General features: G+C 32.6%; 2 protein-coding genes across 4 annotated transcripts; one reads left to right on the forward strand and one right to left on the reverse strand.

Annotated features, from left to right (window-relative positions):
- Positions 1-198: 198 nt before the first annotated feature.
- LOC130814857 (probable disease resistance protein At4g27220) lies at positions 199-7,923 on the reverse strand. Of its 3 annotated transcripts, none has more exons than XR_009042505.1 (6): positions 7,460-7,923; positions 3,867-6,657; positions 3,389-3,483; positions 2,786-3,257; positions 899-988; positions 199-392 (listed from the first exon to the last, which is right to left on the reverse strand). XR_009042505.1 is itself a non-coding variant. In XM_057681096.1 (4 exons), exons 1-4 carry the CDS (start codon positions 7,479-7,481, stop codon positions 3,016-3,018), a joined length of 3,150 nt encoding a protein of 1,049 aa, XP_057537079.1. In that variant the 5' UTR covers positions 7,482-7,923; the 3' UTR covers positions 999-3,015. The 3 variants fall into 3 exon arrangements, 1 of the variants encoding a protein (XP_057537079.1); XR_009042504.1 differs by having other exon boundaries at positions 199-397; XM_057681096.1 differs by lacking the exons at positions 199-392; positions 899-988 and having other exon boundaries at positions 999-3,257.
- Positions 7,626-20,768, forward strand: LOC130815753 (uncharacterized). Its single transcript, XM_057682236.1, has 5 exons — positions 7,626-7,839; positions 14,993-15,078; positions 17,288-17,310; positions 19,281-19,655; positions 19,697-20,768. The coding sequence occupies exons 1-5, from the start codon at positions 7,626-7,628 to the stop codon at positions 20,766-20,768; spliced, it is 1,770 nt and encodes a 589-aa protein (XP_057538219.1).
- Positions 20,769-21,505: the final 737 nt, after the last annotated feature.

Consider the following 21,505-nt stretch of genomic DNA (forward strand, 5'->3'; position numbering starts at 1 on the left):
CTTCACATACCCGCGTCCGATCCGTGATGCTCGGACATTGGTATGGCACTTAGGCACTTTATTTTAGGCGTAAAATAAAATATTTAGACGTATCCGACAATTGAATATGTACCAGTATCTGGCATCAGTATCCAAGTCAAAGTAACATAGGTCTTTATATCTAAAAATTAGAGAAACAAGGAAGTAAAGTACCCAACATGGCTTTAAAAATACTCCGCTTCTCTGAACTGCCGCATGAAATTCCTTAAGTAAGCACCTCAGCTCTGATGATACTGTGACATGAAACTTCAGCATATACAGTAGTCCATAGGTAATAGCCAAAGTTAAACTTGTGTCACGAGCCACGCCGATGAAACATGGACAACCAAGTGTAGAAATGCACCCGGAAACAACTGGACTAAAGAAATATGTTTCATATAAGAAGAGAAAGTAATTAACACAAATTGACAGCAAAGTCTGCTTCTATAGAAAAATAGAATTCCAGCCAAATGCAGAAAATTTATATTATGACTTGATTATAAAAGTTTCATCTAAGTTTGGGAATTTGTTAGCCTAATTTTGATTATCTTTGGAACTGACTATCTTTTACGCTGATTTGTTTTGGATCATGTTGCTGACTCCTACGGGCAAGAGGGGGAGAGGGAATTAATCTTCTTGTAAGTCGTGAGAATCAAACACTTATCATAAATCGTAAAGGAAAATATTTCATCACTAGAATAACCCATGATTCTTCTGTCTATACTATTTTTGACTTATCATATTTTTTTTCCCATTTTTTGTGTCTAGGGTTTTAATATTGCTAGTCCTCCAAAATTAGTGAAAATCACAAGTGTTCAGTTCAAGAATATGAAATAAATCAAACATATATATATGAGAGATAAGTCAAATGTAAAAATACCTTCTTGGTATCCCAGATTACACTTCAGCCTTCACCTATTTCATTGGGTAGATATAAAATAGCTATAAAATTTAACCCAGAAATGAGAATCTGCTTCAAAATTCAGAAATAAAATTTCATCAAAATAAAGCAAAACTTAAAACAATGGAGATAAAAAATGGTGGCTACAACTTACCTGTCATTATTTAAGCTTCTGTTTCTAAAATCTAAAATGCAAAGTAAAGACAATTCCTAAACTGAATGAGAAAAAGTATCTGGAAACAGTAGTTTCTAATGAATAATGCTAGAAAGAAAGTTGGCAAAACGTGAAGGCTTAGTTTGTTTTATAATTACCATACTGGAGTTAAGTTAATTTGATATTCTGACATGAAATCAATAATTATATTCTGATATCATTGAGAAGGCTAAGAACATGCAAACAAAAATAATTAAGCTTTTGGTTGACTTGATTCTTCAACATGACATGAGAAGACAATGTGACCATGGTCACGGGTTTAAATCTTAATTACCCCTCAAATTCAAGTGGAATATTTCTGACCAAATATAAAGAGAGTTTGTGTTGCATTCACACTTTTAACTCAAGGGCTCTCGCATGAGAGGGGCATGAGAGGGCGTGTTAGAGTATATAACATATAATATGGCCTCAAGCCTTCAATCATAAGCTTAAGCTTTTGGTTGAATTTGTTCCTTATCAGTTTATTGTTTATTTGTCATCTATCCGATTTCAAGTCATGTCTTGACCCATCGGTTCAAGTGTCGCTCAATGATAATAAGTTCACGGGTATGAATACAATGTGGTATTTAAATTCCCAACTACACTGCATGTCTGAGTTATGCATAACTAATAATAGAATAAACCGATCCAAACGTTGTTTTGATGAACTCACATGCAGATAGCTGGCAATATTCAGTTATTCATCGTTCAACTTTAACAATGCATTTTTATTTTAAAATTAGAATATAGGAGTACTATTTTATTTTAGGAAATTTTGTTAAAAATAATTTTCAACTATTATCCATCTGCTCAACATTATTCTACTATTGGATAACTCAAAATAAACCAAACTAATGATAACACTGAGGCTAACGGTCAAGGAACCAATTCAACCAAAAACTTAAGTTGATTGTTGAGGTCTCAGAATATGTTATATATTCTAACACAACCCCTCACACGAGAGCCCATTGGGCTAGAAATTTGGATACAGCACAGGCCCTCCGTCCTTATACCTAGAGCTAAATAATCCACTTTAAATGAGGGATGGTTGAGATTCAAACCTGTGACCTGTTGTCACGTTAGCTTTGATACCATGTCAAGAAACTAACTCAACCAAAAGCTTAAACTGATGGTTGAGGTCCCAAAATATATTATATACTCTAACACTTGAAGCTCCTTGTTTTTCACAGGTCTCGTGCAGAAAATCGATTTCACAAATTAGAAAGTTCTTACATCTCATCCCATACAATGTATTGGATACAATGCAATAAAATACTGTTTGTTTTGACACAATACAATTATGATGCTAGCTTGTCAGCTTAACCATCATCCAACAATAAATTACCTATTTGAAAAATGGTTTCAAACAGAAAACAAGGAAAGGGGTAAAAGAGAAGCTGAAGTGGATCAAAAGACACATCAAGACCACAATTGGAGTAGGAAGCATCCCTTAATGATAGAACACCCACAAAAGAATCACTAACAGTACCACAAAATCTAAATTCCTTCTCCCTTGGAAACCGAAATTAACCATGATCACAGCTCCAAGTCACATATTAAATCCTAACAAGAGATATCCAACCAAAAAGACATATTCCAGAACCAAAAGAAACAGCAGACAGAGTTTAGAGTGCAGGAGAGAACGAACAAACCACGGACGCAGAAGCACAGACCTGAAACCAGTGGCGAATCCAAAATGTTGGTTCAGCTTCTGTGCTGAACCAACTCGTTTGTCATTCTTTTGTGTTATGTGTTACGCAATTCAACATAAGGTTTTTGGTAAAATGACCTAAGCCATGGCCTAGGTAGGGCCGAGCCTTGAATTTCCCGCCAAAAAACAAGGAAATAGATACGAACCAACTGCAAAGCATTTGGCCATATCACTATTTCAAAGGAGCTGTTTCTAAAGTAAGGTAAAATGGAGAAATATTCGTGAATTGGTTGGTGTGATCATTGAGACGGAGCTTGCTCCATTTGAAGGACTAGCATAGCCATTTTGTTGGCGAGTAAACAAATCTCTTACATTTGCATGTACTCGTTTTATAAATGTGGAGGTAGCTTCTAGGCGCCGAGTAATGTAGCTATGGCTCGGGGAATGGGAAGGGCTTGCATTTATATCATCATTTGCCAAAATAGTGGCAGCTCCTGCATATAGAATTGTAATCTTGCTCTATTAGATTCAATGCTTTCTTGTTTATTTCTTTTAATACATATACTAAAATACTTCTATAGAACATGAACAATAATTTCTAACTTCCGAACAGAAGGGTTCTTACTAGTCTTTTCAGCTTTCTTCCTTTTGAAAATCCTAAAAACTTTTGTTTCACCACTACTAGTCGTTGATTCAGTACTTAATTTCTCCGTCTTCACACTGCATCATCAAAACATATTAGTTTTTCTTTCGGAAAGTTCTTTTGTTGTTGAGCTGTTTCATAATTTGTTGCTATTGTTAAGCAACATCCATTTTGGAAATTTTTGGTCAAAATAATTTGTTGGTTGTTGGCCGCTTATTTATAAAAATGTGGGTCAAAAAGTCAATAGCCAATGAAGCAAACAACTCATTGTATTTTTTGGTTTTCGCCTAATGATCAGGTTTTCAGTTGGCTTACAAAAGTCTTTTTAGCTATTTTAACCAACCAAAAACCAACCAATAATCCATTCACCAAACCAAATTATTTGACCTTGCCGAGAGGAAAACATAATAATTATTGCATTTTCTTTATGGTGACTCCAAAGAAAGTATAAATGGTGTACCTGACAAAAGATACTAGATTTTCCGGTAGGACTGCTTCTTCAAATTCATAATTTGAGGAATGTGTCTCTTCCCGCTCCACATCCTTGAACCAGAAGCGATTCCCTCTAATTTTAATTTTCTTGGAAATTCTAAATTCTCCAGTTTGACTAACAATAAGAGGCAACTCTGTTAGTTTCTCACAGTTCCAAACAGAGAAACTATGAAAGACAGGCCAATCAAGTTGCTTCTCAGAACATATGGAATTTAGCTGAGGGAGATCGATTAATACTAACTCCAGCAGCCGTGGAAGATGGTAAGATAGAGTTATGGTTGTATCAAGATGGGCATCCACAACAGGCCTTATTAACGCTTTCATTGACCAGCACTGCCTAACAGATATCTTTTCAAGGTTACAGAGACAATTCAACATCTCAAAAGAGAAAAGATATTCTAACCCACTGTAGTCAAACACATTGAGGACCTTCAAATTCTGAAACCTAATACCAGTTTCCTTAAGCGTCTTCAGACTTTGGCTGTGCATTGTTAAATACAGCTCTAAGGTGCCTTCTGGTAGTTGATTAACACGGTAATCATCAATCAAAACTATGCTGTTCCTACTGACGTTTCCATTGGTGCAGAAACCACCAACATAATATTTAAAACTAGGGGAACAATGGTGTCTTCTTGCCCTTACAAATGCATTCATATAGTCGTTGAACATGGTTACATTGAAGAAGTTGAGTTCAAGAATGGTTAAACCTTCTAAGCACGCAAGCTCCTCAACACAAGCATCTCTGGAAAATGAACTTATCACTTGCTTTGATCTCCAGTAACAACCCTTTGCATCATCCATAACGATTAACAATTCTTGCAAACATGGTAATGAACCAACCAATTCAGCAGGGAATTTAGTCAACTTAGAGTGTGAAAGATCAAGGCGCTTTAATTTTTTCAACCTCTGCATCCCAGCAGGTAAGTTTTCAAGAGGGGTTCCAAACAAATCAAGTACAATAAGTTCCTCTAGGTTAGACAAATCAGGCAGGTGTTTCAGACTAGGGCAATGACGTAAAAGAAGTACTTGGAGAAGTTTCAAGGTACAAGCTGATGGTGGAAGGAATGAAACATGAGTGTAAGATAGGTCTAAGACTTTAAGCTTTGGCATACCAGTGAAAAAATCAAGTGAAAACCAATCAAGTGGGTTATATTGGAGTAGCAATGTAGACAAGTTTGGAAAATTAGGCTTTTTTGAGGGTGCTTTAAGTTGATTGTGCATAAATGATGCTCGTTTGATCTTTCCACACTGATCATCAATTGTGGGTAAGACCAAAAGATTATCACCTGCATTGATGAAGAAGTCATTATCTTGTTTGCTTATAATATTTACTGCCATATCGTGCAATAAGCCAAGCATCTTGACCCACTCTTGAGAGCCATTTGAATCAACAGCCTCCAAGAGACGAGCATCTTTGAGTTCTTTCAAAACTTTCATCCCCAATTTCCTCTTTTCTTCTAATGACTCAACATATATATCCAATAGACCTTCCCAGATCCAATAATCTATCAGCTGCTTTGCTTCAATTGGAATACCTTTTGGGTACAAGGCACAGTACAAGAAACATTGTTGGTATTTCTCCTCCAGTCTCTTATAACTGTATTCCAAGCGTTCAAACTGCATTGCAGTAGATGGTGTTGATCTAGCCCGGCTACTCAACCTTTCTTGAAGTGCAATACTAATTTCATCCAAGCTTTGACCCTGTACTTCTCTCAAATGCATTCCCAATATGAGAACTGCTAATGGCAATCCTGCACAATCTTCTATTGCTTTTTCCTGAATCTCGCTATCTACAAGGAAAAGGCTGTCACCAACAGTCCTCTTTAAAAAAGCCAAAGTATCAACGCTAGAGAGTGGTTTTATTTCATAGTACTCATTTTTCACAATTCTTGGGCACGCAAATCGAGATCTAGAAGTAAGGATGACCTTGCATACCACTTCCCCATTATCAGACTCTGGAATTCCAATCTCTTGAAGAGAATAATCATCCCATAAAAAATCAAGAATCACCAAACATTTCTTCCGTAGCACAAACTCATCACGCAGTTTTAAAGCTCTACTTGCATCATCACTAGTGTCAGGGAGCGTTATATTTAAGCTCCTAGCAACCTGCTCTTGAAGAATCTTGAGCTGAACACCAAATTCAGCAGCTACCCATATAACATAATCAAATGAATTACACTCATACAAAGCTTGGTTATATATAGCTTCTGCAACAGCTGTCTTGCCAACACCAGCTATGCCATGAATGCATAATACTTTAACGTTTTGTTTTTGGGTTAGGCTCTTCCATATGTTCTCAATATCAATATTTCTAGTTCTCACCACAGTTTCATTACAAGCTCGTTGATATCCCCTCACAACAGGCTTCATTCTAACACACCTATTCTTTTCAATTAACTGATCAAATATACTGATTTCTCGTTCAATGGCTGCGCTTGCAGCACATCGACGACAACAGTCGGGCAAGAAGCCATTCATACATCTACCATCTATGCTTCTTCTAAGATTTTCTATATCTACTTTGTTGAGGGAATCTTCAGCTTCTCTCATCCAATCTTTCACATCAGTTAGAAGAAAAGTTGTCCCATTTGCTTGTGCTTGCAATCTATTAAGCATCTCTCTTGCTTCTGCAATCTTTGTCTTCAGGTTTTCCAGATTACTTCGACGTTCCTTAAACCTATGAGGGACATATTCTTCCCGGACCCAAGCAGCAATAAGACCAGTAACTAATCCACCGACTGCAGTCAGGAAAGGCGCTGCAGCCATATAATTTTAATGCAGCGCATAGAAACAGAAATTCATTAATAAATAATATTTTGTACAAAGACCATTTGAACTTCACACAATCCAATAGCATCATGGGAAAAAAAAGGGGGAAAAGTTGGGCAAGAAAGGGAAGTAAAAGTTGAAAGTTCACCAGAAAGGCTACAGGTAGCATCGCAAGCATAAGTATATGAAAGAAAATGGATTCCATATAAGATCAAGTATTAAACAACTTGTGGTCTTTTGGGTGTTTGGTTTGAGAGAAAAGAAAATTTGGAAAAACTAATTCTCTATTTTCCCTTTTTTGACAAGAGATTGAAGTTGAAAAGCTTGGTTGGAAAAGGGTTTACATCTATTTGCAAACATTTTCCTTGAGTATTGGAAGAAAACCAATTTCCTTTCGGTCTTTCATCCATAACATTCTCCATTTTCTCCAAGTAAAAGAAAACTAATCCTCATTTGCATTTTAAAATAAAAAGCTTTCACGGAAAACTAATTTCTAAAATTTTACAACAATATTTCACTACCCCAATGTGCAATGCCATTAAAATGGCTTATGCTTAGGAGGGGCTTTGAAGTCGGATTTATGCAATCCATAAAATTTATTTCCTATTGACCCCACAATGCTTTACCACTCTCTTTTAAGCATTTCCTACATTTTCTCTTCTCCTTCCTTGTCCTCACAATCCATTAGCTACCAGTAAGTGTAAGAACATTATTATTATCTTTACATTGCACAGATTTATAACTAACTTAAACGAAAGATTTGAGTAGTCAATAGAAGTAAATACATACTTGCAAAGGCAGCCAGCGGCATTTTCTTTGATTTTCTACTACTTGCAAAGGCAGGCAGCCAGTAGTCAAAAGAACTGAGAGAAGAGGAAGGCGCACACTCGCACAGAGAAATGAGAGAAGAGGAATGAGGAAGGCGCTGCGCACAGAGAAGACTGAAGAGGAATGAATGAGGAACAGAGGAAGGCGAAATAATTTTAGGGTTTCCGTCTATATGATTTTCAAATTTCAATGGGAAAACAAAGAAATAATTCTAAGCTTGGTGCCGCCACAGAGAAGAGGGAAGGAGAAGGCGCACTCCGAAGTCGCACTCCGAAGTCGCACAGAGAAGCAGGAGACTGGAGAGTGGAGAGGAATTGAGGAAGAAGGCGCCACAAATATGGGTTAAATGGCGCCACAGAGAAGAGGAATTGAGGAAGAGGGAAGGAGAGGAATTTAGGGTTTTGCCACGACTCATATGAGTATATCAGTATATGACTCATATAATATGGGTAAATGACTTTTTTTATTCTTTATTCTTTATTTCTTTACTCTTTATTCTTTATTCTTTATTTCTTTATGACTTTTTTTAAAATTTTCAATGGGTAAATAAATGGGTTAAATATGGGTCGACCTGACCTGATTGACCCATTTAATAAATGGGTTAAACAGGTTTTTTTCGGGTTTAATTATTCAACCTGAACCTAACCCATTTAATAAACAGATTAGGTCGGGTTGACCCATTTAATTAATTGGGTCAAAAATCTAAACCCAAACCCGCTAATTTCAGGTCGGTTTCAGATCAGGTTAGCAGGTCGGGTCAGCTTTTGCCAGCCCTAATATATGACATCTCCTCAGCTAGCTGTTTTATTTTCATATACTAACGTGCTTGCAACAATTAGCTTGAGTTGCTCACATGATAATTTTTTATTACTTTTAGTTATGTGGTCGTTTTATTATTGTTAATTTAGAATTGGGCTAGACAATTTTTAATGGAAAGAGACTAAATAATTTTGCTTTTCAAACTAATAAAATGATAGAAATAATATAATAAAATTACAGCTTTTTTATGAAAGGAGGATTTTTTGAAAAAAAAAAAAAAAAAAAAGCTTTAATGAATGTTTGAGAGAGTAAAATGCTAATCTTCAATATCTAGGTATAATGGCACTTATAACGTACTTAAATGATTTATAAAAGGTTGTATATGGATTGTTCGTTGGGGTAATGAAATATATATATATATATATATATATATATATATATATATATTACAATTTGCCCTATGTTCTGGCCATTAGAGAGATTATGACTTTTTACTACTTCTACCTTTTAGTTTTCTTTCTCTCTTTATCTCGTAGTATACATTAAATAATGTGTATCAACTTTTTTATTGAGTTGTGAGCTTCTCATTTGAAGAGAAATTGTATATTAAATGCATTGTTTGTCATATTGTCAAAACGTACAAACATCACATTATTTTAGTTGGTAAAATAGTTTATAGTTACTATTTTTATTTGCGCATGATGGAAAGTATGATAATATCGTTAGTTTGATGTCACCGTTATTCAGAGGGTGAATATTCAACTGTTATAATTATACATTTGGGCATTCTTTTAAGGCTTTTATGCTTTAAATTTTTCCTAAATTCGACTCTAGATAGGTATGGATCATGGATCCCAATTTCGAACATAAACACCAGCTAGGTATATACTATCAAACAATTGTTAGCAATATGCATGAGCTAGGTCTCATCCATGCACTTCAATTGACAACTATACATGATTGGCATGCACTAATATATTTTGGTAATTGCTCACCCCACCATATGAACATACCCAAAAGGCCAAAATAAAAAATATTTAATAATTGAGACAATTGACGTTTTGGAATTGATTATGTTGGGCGTTGACATTTGAATGAATACACTACAAGCACCAATAATGGTCTATATAATGTTTTCTTTTTATCTTCATGATGCAACTTTTGGTCCCAAAATTATCATTCTGTTCTCAAAATTATTTTTTTAAATTTTGATTCTTGTTGCTTTTTCATGGAGAAGTGAAAATAATAGGACTAAATAATAGAAAAATTGATATTAATAATTTAATTTTTCAATCATTCGTTGTGAATAATCTCGTTTTTGGATTATTTTTAATAATCCAATCTTTGCCTTTAGATTAATATCAATACGCCCTTTTATTTTATAATAATCCAATCTTTACCCTTCGTTTGCTATCAACATACCCTTTTATTATGCTGACAGCAACTAAAGACAAATGTTGAATTATTTAAAATATAATTTAAAATTGTAATTATTCACACTGGATTGGTGAAAGGTTGGATTATTAATTTTAATTTTTCCTTAAATAATTAAAGGACAAAAAAGGAGAAAGATTGTGAAAATTGTGTTATAAACTAAAAATTTTTTCTCCCAAAAAGGTAAAAGCCAACTATTTGAGTCAACTGCTTAAGCTAGTTATTTAAGTCCATTGTTATGGATGTGTTTGGTAAATTTAATTGTTTGCAGTTGGTTGTTTTCTGCTTATTAAAGAGAGTAAAACATCAAAAGTTAATTGAAAAAACTACTCCTATTAGTTTTTTTATTTTAATTCATAAGTTAGTACTTCTGTTGGTTTAAAACTCATTTATTATAATACATTTTTTTGACTGTTTAAAGAACGCCAAAAAAAATTGAATTGTGACACACACATATTGTTCTAATTTGGAGGTCACTTTCAAAAGCTTGAAGAGACAAATGACTTTAGTCATTGTGCTACTCATGGTCATGGATGGGATTATGCGCAATTTTTATTATTTGACTAGTACAGTCAATTTTTTAACTCTCAAGATATTCAAAACAAAATTATAAATAAAAAATTATTATTTATATTATTGGTTACTTAAATGCAATTCTTAATTTTAATATGTTTTTTTGACTATCTTTATGTAAGTCACTTACATTTTTTTATGACAAAAATTATTAATTTTTGTTTAAACTTTTATAAAATAATTTTACATATTTTTATGTTAACTTTGATTTTCAAGTGTATTGTTAATAGTTGTAATACTTTATAAAAATTAATATGATATTTATTTTTGTTAGCATAAATTGGTATGTTAGTTTTTAAATAAAGGGAAATTCTACATGGTAGCATCGAACTTTAACGAAACGTTAGTAGTAGTACTTTTGTAAGATTTTTCCACATGGTAGCATTCATTTTATGCCTTATCTAACTATCGTAATATTTTCTACTAAATTCTTGTCAATTTCCGTTTAATTTACCATTTTGACGTTTCCACCCTTATTAAGTATTAGTTGTTGTCCTTATAATTTTCCCTAAACCATTTTTATTCTCTCAAATATTTAATTCACCATTTTGACGTTTAAATCACCGTTTAATTTATCAATGCTCTCAAATTTTTAGGGCAAATTATAAAGACAAGAACCAAAACGAACGTCAAAATAGTGAATTAAACGAAAATTGACAAGAATTTAATGGAAAATGCTGCGACAGTTAGATAAGACATAAATTGGATGCTACCATGAGGAAAAATCTTGCAAAAGTGCTAAAACTAGCGTTTCATGAAAGTGATGCTACCATGTGGAATTTCCTTTATTTAAAAAACTCATAATTTTGTATTGTATACTCCAAGCACGAACCATTTTCCCTTTTATTCGATATCAACAAATAAAAGTGTATATATATAAAAAATTATATTAAATATATAATTATTTTTTTTGTGATTTATTTGTCATGAACTAAATTTTCAAAATTATCTGCACGCACGATGTAAAATATAATACAAATTATACAATGCATGTAATGTATACAACTATTTAGAGTGAAATGAAATATAAATATAATATAAAAGTTATTTCTTAAAGTTTTAATTTCTTAAATTATTCAAATATGTCGAAAAATTTAATAAAGTCGTATATTCGTAAGGACACTATTTAGTTTAATACTAATTTAATATAGATGATATAAGTAATACTTATATAACTTCAAACTAAATATATATTTCCTACTATGCAATTTAAATATTTTTAGATAATATCATCATGAAGCATCCCAATAAGCTAAGGTTCGTTAGCGGGATGTTATTTTATTAAATACATTCGCCAATTAGAGGATGATGTGAATTAACCGCTAATTTGATCACATCATGCTTCATGCCTAAATACATCATACGTTGTTACTTTTAATGCTGCATGTAAACTTTGCTTTCTTAATTTATTTAGTCAATAAGACTTACAAGTTACAACCAGCCATATTTTTCAACATTGCTTGAGAAAAATAGGTCATCTATGTTAAAATTGTTGAGTTATGATTGATTTTGATGATAATAAACAAATGATGATTATCAAACTAATATGTGTTAAGATGTGCATGAACAAGTTATAAGTTATGAATATGAAAGTTCTCAAGAACATCAATAACTAATTGAAGAGTTATTTTAAAGCATACAACAAAATCAATGAACAGTTTGTTTTTAAGAGATCGTACAGGAAAGATATCCGATCAAGTAGGATCGTTGATGAGAGTACGTAAAGACTTGGTCAAGGAAGTTGTGATTATATGTGATATCTAGAAAAACTGAAATCTGCTGAGGATGTTAAAGGGTAGATAGGAGATCTAAAGTTTCCAAATGATAGTTTGTTGTTTCGTGTTGATAAGTCAGAAACAATGCAATGTTCCCAGAAATCAAGTCTGAAAGCTTAAAGTCAAACTGAGAAATTCTGAAGAAAAGCTTCGGAGCCGAAGCCAATCACCAGAGACATGAAGATTCAAGTATGAGTGTACTAGGCTTCATGTAAGTATGATGAAACATAGAATATGTTAATACACGTGAAGGAACAAGAGTCTGTCCAGGAACAAGTAAGTTTAGGAACGAGTCAGTTTAAGAACATGTCACTGTCCCTAATAGAACGAGTATAAGTCAGTTTAGGAACACCCTAATGAATATATGGCTAACAGCTCTACGTAAAACACAATAAGGTATAAAATGATAAAAATCATTTCTTTAATAATTTATTTATTATTAAAATGATTATTTTAAATAAGAAGTTAAAAGGATAAAATTTGCTATAAGTAGATCACATTTTATTAAGAGGTTTTTTATTTGAAATAATTAATGCCTTTAGAATAACTGTCCCTCAAAAAATAGGGTGAAAATAGGAGATTTTTACTCCATGTTTTACTAAGAGGTTTTTGTTTAAAATAATCAACTCCTTTAGTAAAATAATTTCTTAAAAAGTGGAATGAAAATAGAAGAGTTTTACTCCACTAGAGAAAACGCGTGGGACTTGTTTAATGGAGATATTTTAATTTAAGTTTGCTATTTTTTAGGAGAAAATATCTCATTTTTTAAATACTATTTTATCTAATTGTTTTATAAGAAAAAATATATATTTTCAAAATATGTTTTTATTAAATGTTGTTACATAAAATTGGATTATTTGAAAAGAATTTTTTATAAAACAAAATTATGTTTTACGTAAATTAAATTAGGAAAAGCGGTTATTGAAAAAGTAAAAGTCATAAGCACCACCCTTAAACATAGGAAAATGAGTGTTGAAGGGAATTAATTAACCAACATTATATTTCCACTTTTCTAAACTAAATTGTCATGGAAGTTATATAACTAATGGGAATTAGTGGGAAGCTAATTTGCCAAAAATAGCTTTTCTTATTTTTATATAAAGATTTCCTTTAATCAATTAGAATGTGAGTCTCCACAACTCCACCATGGGGTATTCACTCCTCAAGAGTGTTTACTTCATTAAAGGATGGATTTCATAAATATTGAGTTTCACGTAATATCCTAAATACATAATTGAAGTGATCTATTCCTAAAGTTCCTGTCATGTAATGAAATGTTCCGTTTCACAAGTATATTAATATGTTCTAAAGTTTCATCAAGCGTAGAGTTTCATGCTCATCCAACGATGAGTTTGTATTTCGAGAGAAGTCTAGAGATTTGAGTGAACTCTTGTAATTTGGAGAAAAGAGAATTTGGAGAAGAGAGTTTGAGTGAACTCTTGTAATTTGGAGAAGAGGGAATTTGGAGAAGAGGGATTTAAGTGAATCCACAAAAGAAAGCTGAGAACTTAGAGTTAAGTTCAAGATGGCTTTATCTCGTGTTAGCTTGCTCGAAGCTGAGAGACTGGGAATAAGGGACTGTTCCCAGGGGCATTAAGTTTGGAGAGGAACTTAATAGGAGGCTAGTGACTCGTGATAGCTAGAGTGAAGCTGAGAGAAGAGAGAAGCTTTGTGTGAAGCAAGAGAAAGAGAAAGAAAAGTTGGTCTAGTTTCGTGTTTGTTTTATGTAATTGTAATAAATTGTCTAAAACATAGTAGAGAATTTGAAATCTCGAGGGGTCGTGATTTTTCCTTCTATTTAGGCTTAGAAGGTTTCCAAGTAAAATATTGTGTCTCATTCATTTATATTTTACAAGTTCAAGTCTTTAATTTCGCAAAAGATTTAAAAAACGCTATAAACGCTATAACTAGCTTATACAACAATTCAACCTCACTCCCTCCTGTAGTATCCATCTCAAATAACAAAAATAATCCAAACAACGTCACTAGCCAATTTATAAATTGTAAGCCGTTAGCTAGGCTCACACAAACTCTAGTCAAGCTTAAGTGCTCAACTAGTTCTGTTGAGATATCGTCTTTTATTGAGACAATCTCAAAATAAAAAAAGAATAAATTACTTAGAATAATCCAAGTTTTTCATGATTTTTCTACAATAATCCCACCTATTGATTAACTATGAATAATCCCAATTTTAGAGGGTATTTTCCTGTATGACCATATTTTTTTTCTTAAACTTTATTCGATATGCAAAGTCAAATTATAATTACATGGGTACAAATTAAACCTAGAACAAAGAATATAGGATAAAATGGGCTTATCTAGTGACAGAATCACTCTACAAAACTCTCCAAGGCATCATCACCTAATCATGTGTGTAAATCCAGGAAAAACTCACTCTACTCATTCATGATATATTAGATGTTTGCACTATCAACACTCAAATACCCGGGTTATTGGGTTCAATGTAAAGTTTTGGATTCAAACTCAAGCAAAAACCATATTTACAAGAATAACATAAAAGTCTTAATTCAATTATTTTCCATAATTTGAGTTTTGCAACAACCTAAGTCAATTCAAAGTAAAGTAAAAGCTACCTTAGGACAAGTCTTTAATATTGTTCTTTATACTAATTAAAGGATAAGATTAGCTAGCAAGCAATCAAGGGTGAAGCTATTCGTAAACAAAGGTCGGTTATGACTCAGCCTACTCCAAGAAATTGTAATATATGTAGAATTAAGCTCACAACAATTTTAACAATAGGCTAAAAATTTAGAGTATATAACATACCCTGAGACCTCAACCATCAGTTTAAATTGTTGGTTGAGTTGGTTCCTTGACATGTTATATAATTTTATATACTCTAACAATGTGATGCATACAATTCGTGTATCGGGCATGGGGAATAGGGTGAGTACGATAAAGATAGTTGCATAGTGTTGTATTCATGAGATAGTGAATATTGAGGATGATTTTGATTCATATACCCATGTGAGCAAGCATATGTATGAAATTTTACATGCCATTCGTGAAGGGTGGGCGGTGAATATAACAATTTCTAAGTGTCTATGACTATGTGGGAACTTGCTCGTTCATTTAGTTTCATTAGTGAAGCACTTTAATTTTATTTTTTTGAACTGGGGTGGTTATAGACTTATAACCTATTTTATTGGACTCGTCTCAAACTCTAACTTAAAAATTTAAGTTCTATTTTTTGAGATTAAATGTGGACCAAGTCTGTTTCTTGGTTCAAAAAAATTAAAAGACTTTAGGTTTGAGTTCAAGGTCTTCAAACTCAAATTAAACTGAAACCTACCCAAGACCTAAATCCGATCAATAAATCAACTCATAATCAATTTTTTAAACTCACTTTAAACCTACTTTGTACAATTCTGATTGGAACCTACACGTTTTTGTTGAACTCTTTGTTTTTGTTAGGGCTGTAAAAACGGGTTAAAAGGTCGGAAACAGGTCGGTCAAAAACAGGTTCGGTAAAAAACGGTCGGTCAAAAGCAGGTCATATAAGTCTTTCGGTACCGGTCGGTATCGGTCGGTTTATTCGGTATCCGGTCGAATCCGGTTTTTTTCCTTGGCGGGTGTCGGTCGGTATGGGTCCGGTATTTATCGGTCCGGTCATTACCGGAAACAGGTCACATTCGGTCGGTCAAAAACGGTTTTTTGCAGGTCGTAATCGGTATACAGATCATAACCGGGCGGTCAAAATCGGTAATCGGTCGGTCACAATCGGTATGCGGGTCAGAATCGGTCGGTCACAATCGGTCGGTTTTGGTCGGTATCGGTTCAGTTCAATTTAGTTGAACCGGGATTCAGTTCTGTTCAGTTCAGTTTTGGTTGGTATAGGTTCGGTTCAATTCAGTTAAACCGATATTCCGGTTAATTTGGTTGATATCGGTTCAGTTCAATTCATTTAAACCATGATTTAATTCAGTTCAATTATGTTCCAATTATTCTGTTCCAATTTGGTAAAAAATCGCATCGTGTTGCCTCATAATGTCATTGATCATGCGTTTATCCATGATGGGAATGATATATAGAAGGTGGAACCTCACATCAAGTTTTATAGATGTCGTTAGGTTATGAGTTTTATGACATCAAATTCAACTAATCAACTCCGTCTAAGTTAATTAATAGATCATAACATGTTAATTGATCGACTTCATCTAATATCAATTAGACAATTACAATTTACAACAATAATATGTTATTAATGTCACAATGTAAGTTTGTTAGATTGTCTTAATAATATATCTTCATCACTGATTGAATTGACCTTCGTTTGTCCATGGGGTGTGTTATTTTAAGCTAATGTGATCAATCTATCTAATCAATCTAGCTGCCAGCGATCTAAGTTAATTGATTGGTTTTTCATTCTATTTCGTCCTATCTAAGTCAATCATGACAAGTTAACATGTAAATCCATCTACGTTGATATGTTTGATCATAGGTCTGGTTATTTCAACTTGATAAATCGATTATAATTAATTAATATATTTGATCATATCATGTTAATTATTTCTATTTGATAAATCAACTCGTGAATTATTCTAACGATTATCTTTTTGGGTGTAATTTATAGACTTTTCAATTTCAATATAGAATTATATAAATACCAATAACATTATAACATTGTTTTTTTTTGGCAAATAAAATAATAGTTGCATAATTAGAAGTATATATATATATATATTTTAGAAATAAGAAAGAAAGAGGTTTATTTATTAAAATTAAGAAGTTTATTTAGAAACCATTAAATCAATGAATTACTCATATTTTAAAAAAAAATTTAGTTGTAAAATAAATTATTTTAGATATAATCATATAATTGTCCAATTTGATGATAAAATAAATAAAGAGTTCTAAATTTTAATTTTACTCAAGTTAAAAAGGACAATGCCCTAAGGTTATGTTTGAGGACAAATATTTCATTTCAAATTATAGATTTTAATTATGAAATCATTAATGAAGAATTTGATTATAACAAGGTTTGAAACGTCATTTTCAAATCCTCATTTTATAATAATGGTGGAATTGATTCAAATTCAAATTTCAAATTTTTTATTTGCTAAACACTAAATTTGAGTCAAATTTATATTTTCAAATAAAATTATCACTTCTAAACATAGCATAAAAGAATTACATGTTCATGTTGTGTTTGCTAATGTTAGCTTTATTGCTAATGATTTTGAATATTTTATTGCTAAATTGCTGTAAATTTTTGTTGAAAGAACAGTCACGAACGAAGGAACGCGCAAGGCAAGTTGCAATGCAGTTATGCAAATAACGGTTTATCTATTAATTAAGGAAAACCCAAAAGGTGTAAGTAAATGGGAATAAGTTTCTTTTAATAGATAAACCCAAAAGAATAGTTTTTATGATTTATCCCATTGCAACTTGCCTTGCGCGTTCCTTCGTTCGTGACTGTTCTTTCAACAAAAATTTACAGCAATTTATCAAAACCAAATGCAAAAGTAAAGCCAACTTTAATTTTCCAGGTATGTATTGTGCAATCTCTACTGTGATTTTGATTCATATTAATAAATCATTTGTTGCTTGATTCAAGATTTAACAACAATTTTACATTGATCTTCTTGGATATAATAGTAATCTAAAACAATTTCTCATCATTTTCATTGATACAATTGTATCATTACATACAAATTTTATCTGTATAGGATTATTTCATCTTGCTTAATTTGTGGTATTATAATTTATGATGCATGATTATCCTATGAATTCCGTCAGAATATTCGCTGCGAATCCATTCTTAGATGAACAGTTAATTCAGTGAAATTACAGTGACAGTATTAGGGTTCAGTCGAAAGAACTTGGTGCAAGTTTCTTGAATTACATTCTTGATCGAAACTGAGTGGCGGTTCAAATACATAACAATTTATAATTAGGTCCGATATTATAACATTTTTTCGTAATTTTAATTTAGGTCTAAAAACAAGTAGTTGAATTTTTTTTTATATGAAAGATAGGTTCTATTTATGAAATATGAGAAAAAAAATTACATTATGTTATATATAAGATATCCTAGCTTAATCATTAGCTTAAACTTTTGGTTGAGTTGATTTCTTGATATGGTATCAGAAGCCAACGTGACAAGAGGTCACAGGTTCGAATCTCAACTATCCCTCATTTAAAGTGGAATATTCAGCGCCTATGCGCATCCACACTTCTAGCCCAGTGAAATCTCGTGTAAGGAGATGTGTTAGAATATATAACATATTCTGGAGCCTCAACCATCAACATAAACTTTTAGTTGAGTTGGTTCCTTGACACATCATCAAACGTACCAAACCCTATCACTAACCCCTTTTGAGGCCAGTTTAACAAGTCAGTGACTTAGTGAGCTACGTACATTGTTACGTTCTACAAATGAAAATAAAATATTCAAAATCATTAGCAATAAAGCTAACATTAGCAAACACAACATGAACATGTAATTCTTTTATGCTATGTTTAGAAGTGATAATTTTATTTGAAAATATAAATTTGACTCAAATTTAGTGTTTAGCAAATAAAAAATTTGAAATTTGAATTTGAATCAATTCCACCATTATTATAAAATGAGGATTTGAAAATGACGTTTCAAACCTTGTTATAATCAAATTCTTCATTAATGATTTTATAATTAAAATCTATAATTTGAAATGAAATATTTGTCCTCAAACACAACCTTAGGGCATTGTCCTTTTTAACTTGAGTAAAATTAAAATTTAGAACTCTTTAATTTATAGCTGCTGCGGTCAAACATAATTTTCATATTTAGAATCACCCTGTTGAAACTAGTTTCTTGAGTGGTTTATTGAAGAATGTTTTAGTATGGCATGTGAACTTTCTGTTCATTTTATTTAGAACTTGTTCATTGCAGTCTGAGCCAGTGTAGTGTAAGAGGAAATTCAATAGTGGCTATGTAAAGCACAAATTTCTGCATGGAAATTTGGCTAATCTAGCAAATAATATTGTTATTGTCCTTGATCTGTGTGTCGTCAGACAAGTAAAAAAAAGGGATTTCACTCGAATATGTTTTTCCTTATGTAGAAAGAACAAGATGTACTGCCAATTTATGTATTAGTATATTTTGATCTGAATCCTTCTGTTGATATATTTTGTTTTCTAGAAAATTAGAGCATAATCTACTTCTGGTTTCTGTAGTAGTTTACAATCATTTGCATAACATCTTAAACTTAGTACTAGAACTTGGATTTGATGTGCAGTTTGAGGCAACTGATGGAGCAAGGTACAAACACAGCATCATCAACAGAGATGCCACCGAAGAGGAAACGTGGCCGTCCTAGGAAGTCTAGACCTCCAGTTACTGCTATACAAGGGGAGAGATCGGGTTCAACCACACCCACAACAAACATCCCATTGAGTTTCAAAGAGCGTGTTGAAGAAGGCGAAGATGATTGTAACAATGATGAAATGGTGGGGCAGATGGTTACAGGAATTATCGAGAATGATTTTGATGGAGGGTATCTCCTAAATGTTAGAGCTGGGGACAACAATGTATGTTTGAGAGGTGTTGTGTTTAAGGAAGGTTGTGTTGTTCCTGTTACCCCTGAAAATGATATTGCTCCTGATGCTAAGATGTTAAGAGAACCGAATATCCGATCCCTATGGTGAACTCTAGCTCTATAGTAGGGCAGACTGCTGATATTTCTTTGAATCCAACGGAAAATATTGAAAATCAACAACAAAAGGTTTTGTCTGAGGATGTCACCCGAAATGAAGATCAGTTACGTGCAATTGGGAAATTAGATGATATGGAGCAACAGGAGAATTTTTTGGATGATCTGAAGAAATTGGAGAAGGTATTAGATGATAAGGAACGGGAGGAAAAGATATTGGATGACGTAGATGAAGAGCAACATGTGAAGTTATCAGATGATCCGAAGGAACAGGACAAGAAGCTACCGGATGATTTAGATGAAGAGCAACATGTGAAGTTATCAGATTATACGAAGATACAGGAGAAGGTATTGGATGATAAGGAACAGGATAAGAAGCTAACGGATGACATAGATGAAGAGCAACATGTGAAGTTATTAGATGATCCAAAGGAACAGGAGAAGGTATCGGATGATATGGAACACGACAAGAAGCTGTCGGATGACATAGATGAAGAGCAACATGTGAAGTTATCAGATGATCTATTGGATGATAAGGAACCTGACAAGAAGCTATTGGATGACATAGATAAAGAGCAACATGTAATGATATCAGATAATTCAAAGAAACAGGAGAAGGTATCGGATGATATGGAACAGGACAAGAAGCTATCGGATGACAAAGCTGAAGAGCAATCTGAGAAGTTATTAGACGATAAGTTTCAGCAGGAGAAGTTATTAAAAAGAGATGAAAAATCGGAGGGTCTGATTGACTCGTCAGAGTCTCCTAGGAAACGGCAAAAGATTGATCAGGTGACTGTCAGTTCAATACAATGTAAAGATGTTACAGATGCAAATTCTGAAGATGCTGTCAAGTCTAATGATGCAACAAATATAGGTCTTGAATCCAATGAAGTGAGTATTATTCCATCCGAAACTGTCCTTTCTGTGAAAGACTCATCATTAGCTACAGCAGCAATGGCCGCACAAGAAGTTTGTTGCACTGCAGGATTACAAATCAGTGTGGAGAATACAGATTATACAATTGATTTGTCTGAACTTCTTAGTGATGTTGAACCAATGGAAACTGAATAGAAGTAAAAGAATTTTAAGGTGAAATACACTAGTTCTAAAAATTGAGGCCCATCATATCTACAATGCAAGGGAATTTCTGTTTTCATCTCTTTAAAATCTATCAAGACTTATGACTTTGCTTTTTTTTTTTTTTTTTTCCATTTCATTAATTTTTTTTTTATCACAACCTAGGGAAAAAATTAGTTTAAAATCGAACATAGTAAAAGTAGTACTTAATTCCAATTGAGAGACCCAATTCTCATACTTTCATTACTTTATTACTATAAGTTTAAGGAATTGTATGTGTTATATCATATACTTCATACATATTAAAAAGTGTATTTAGCCTGCTGAACATACTAATATTTTCAATTCTTAACTACAACTAAGTTGTATAAATAATCAATAATAGTTAGATTAGACTTTTAAAAATCCTAACATATTCCTAAAATAATTTTTTTTCAAACTAAAAAGAGTAATTTTCATTAAAGAAAGAAATAAAATGGGCTTAAATATTTATGTGTACAAAAATATAATTTTAAAAAATAAAAAAAAACCCCAATATTCAATTTTCTGAATTGTAACATAATTGACAATTCGGATTCTCGAATTCAAATCAATGTGGTATTTGGGTTTGAACACCCCTAATTACGAAAAATATTATATGAGACGGTATCTCTATAAAATGTCTAATTGATCACCGTGAAATTGTAAATAAATATAAGTAATCAGTCTGGATTATAAAATTCAGTCTAATA

Source organism: Amaranthus tricolor, chromosome 6 (genome assembly GCF_026212465.1).
Source record: "Amaranthus tricolor cultivar Red isolate AtriRed21 chromosome 6, ASM2621246v1, whole genome shotgun sequence".
Taxonomy (NCBI): Eukaryota; Viridiplantae; Streptophyta; class Magnoliopsida; order Caryophyllales; family Amaranthaceae; genus Amaranthus; species Amaranthus tricolor.

Bases quoted from the DNA above. Each gene is read 5' to 3' on its own strand.
- LOC130814857 (XM_057681096.1), bottom strand. From the start codon at position 7,481: ATGCCGCTGGCTGCCTTTGCAA. The intron at 6,658-7,459 runs GTATGTATTTAC...ATATGGCTGCAG, and splicing joins GCCGCTGGCTGCCTTTGCAA to CGCCTTTCCTGACTGCAGTC. The intron at 3,484-3,866 runs GTACACCATTTA...TTGATGATGCAG, and splicing joins AATCTAGTATCTTTTGTCAG to TGTGAAGACGGAGAAATTAA.
- LOC130815753 (XM_057682236.1), top strand. From the start codon at position 7,626: ATGAGGAACAGAGGAAGGCGAAATAATTTTAGGGTTTCCGTCTATATG. The intron at 17,311-19,280 runs GCAAGTTGCAAT...TTTGATGTGCAG, and splicing joins CGAACGAAGGAACGCGCAAG to TTTGAGGCAACTGATGGAGC. The intron at 19,656-19,696 runs GTTAAGAGAACC...GGTGAACTCTAG, and splicing joins ATTGCTCCTGATGCTAAGAT to CTCTATAGTAGGGCAGACTG.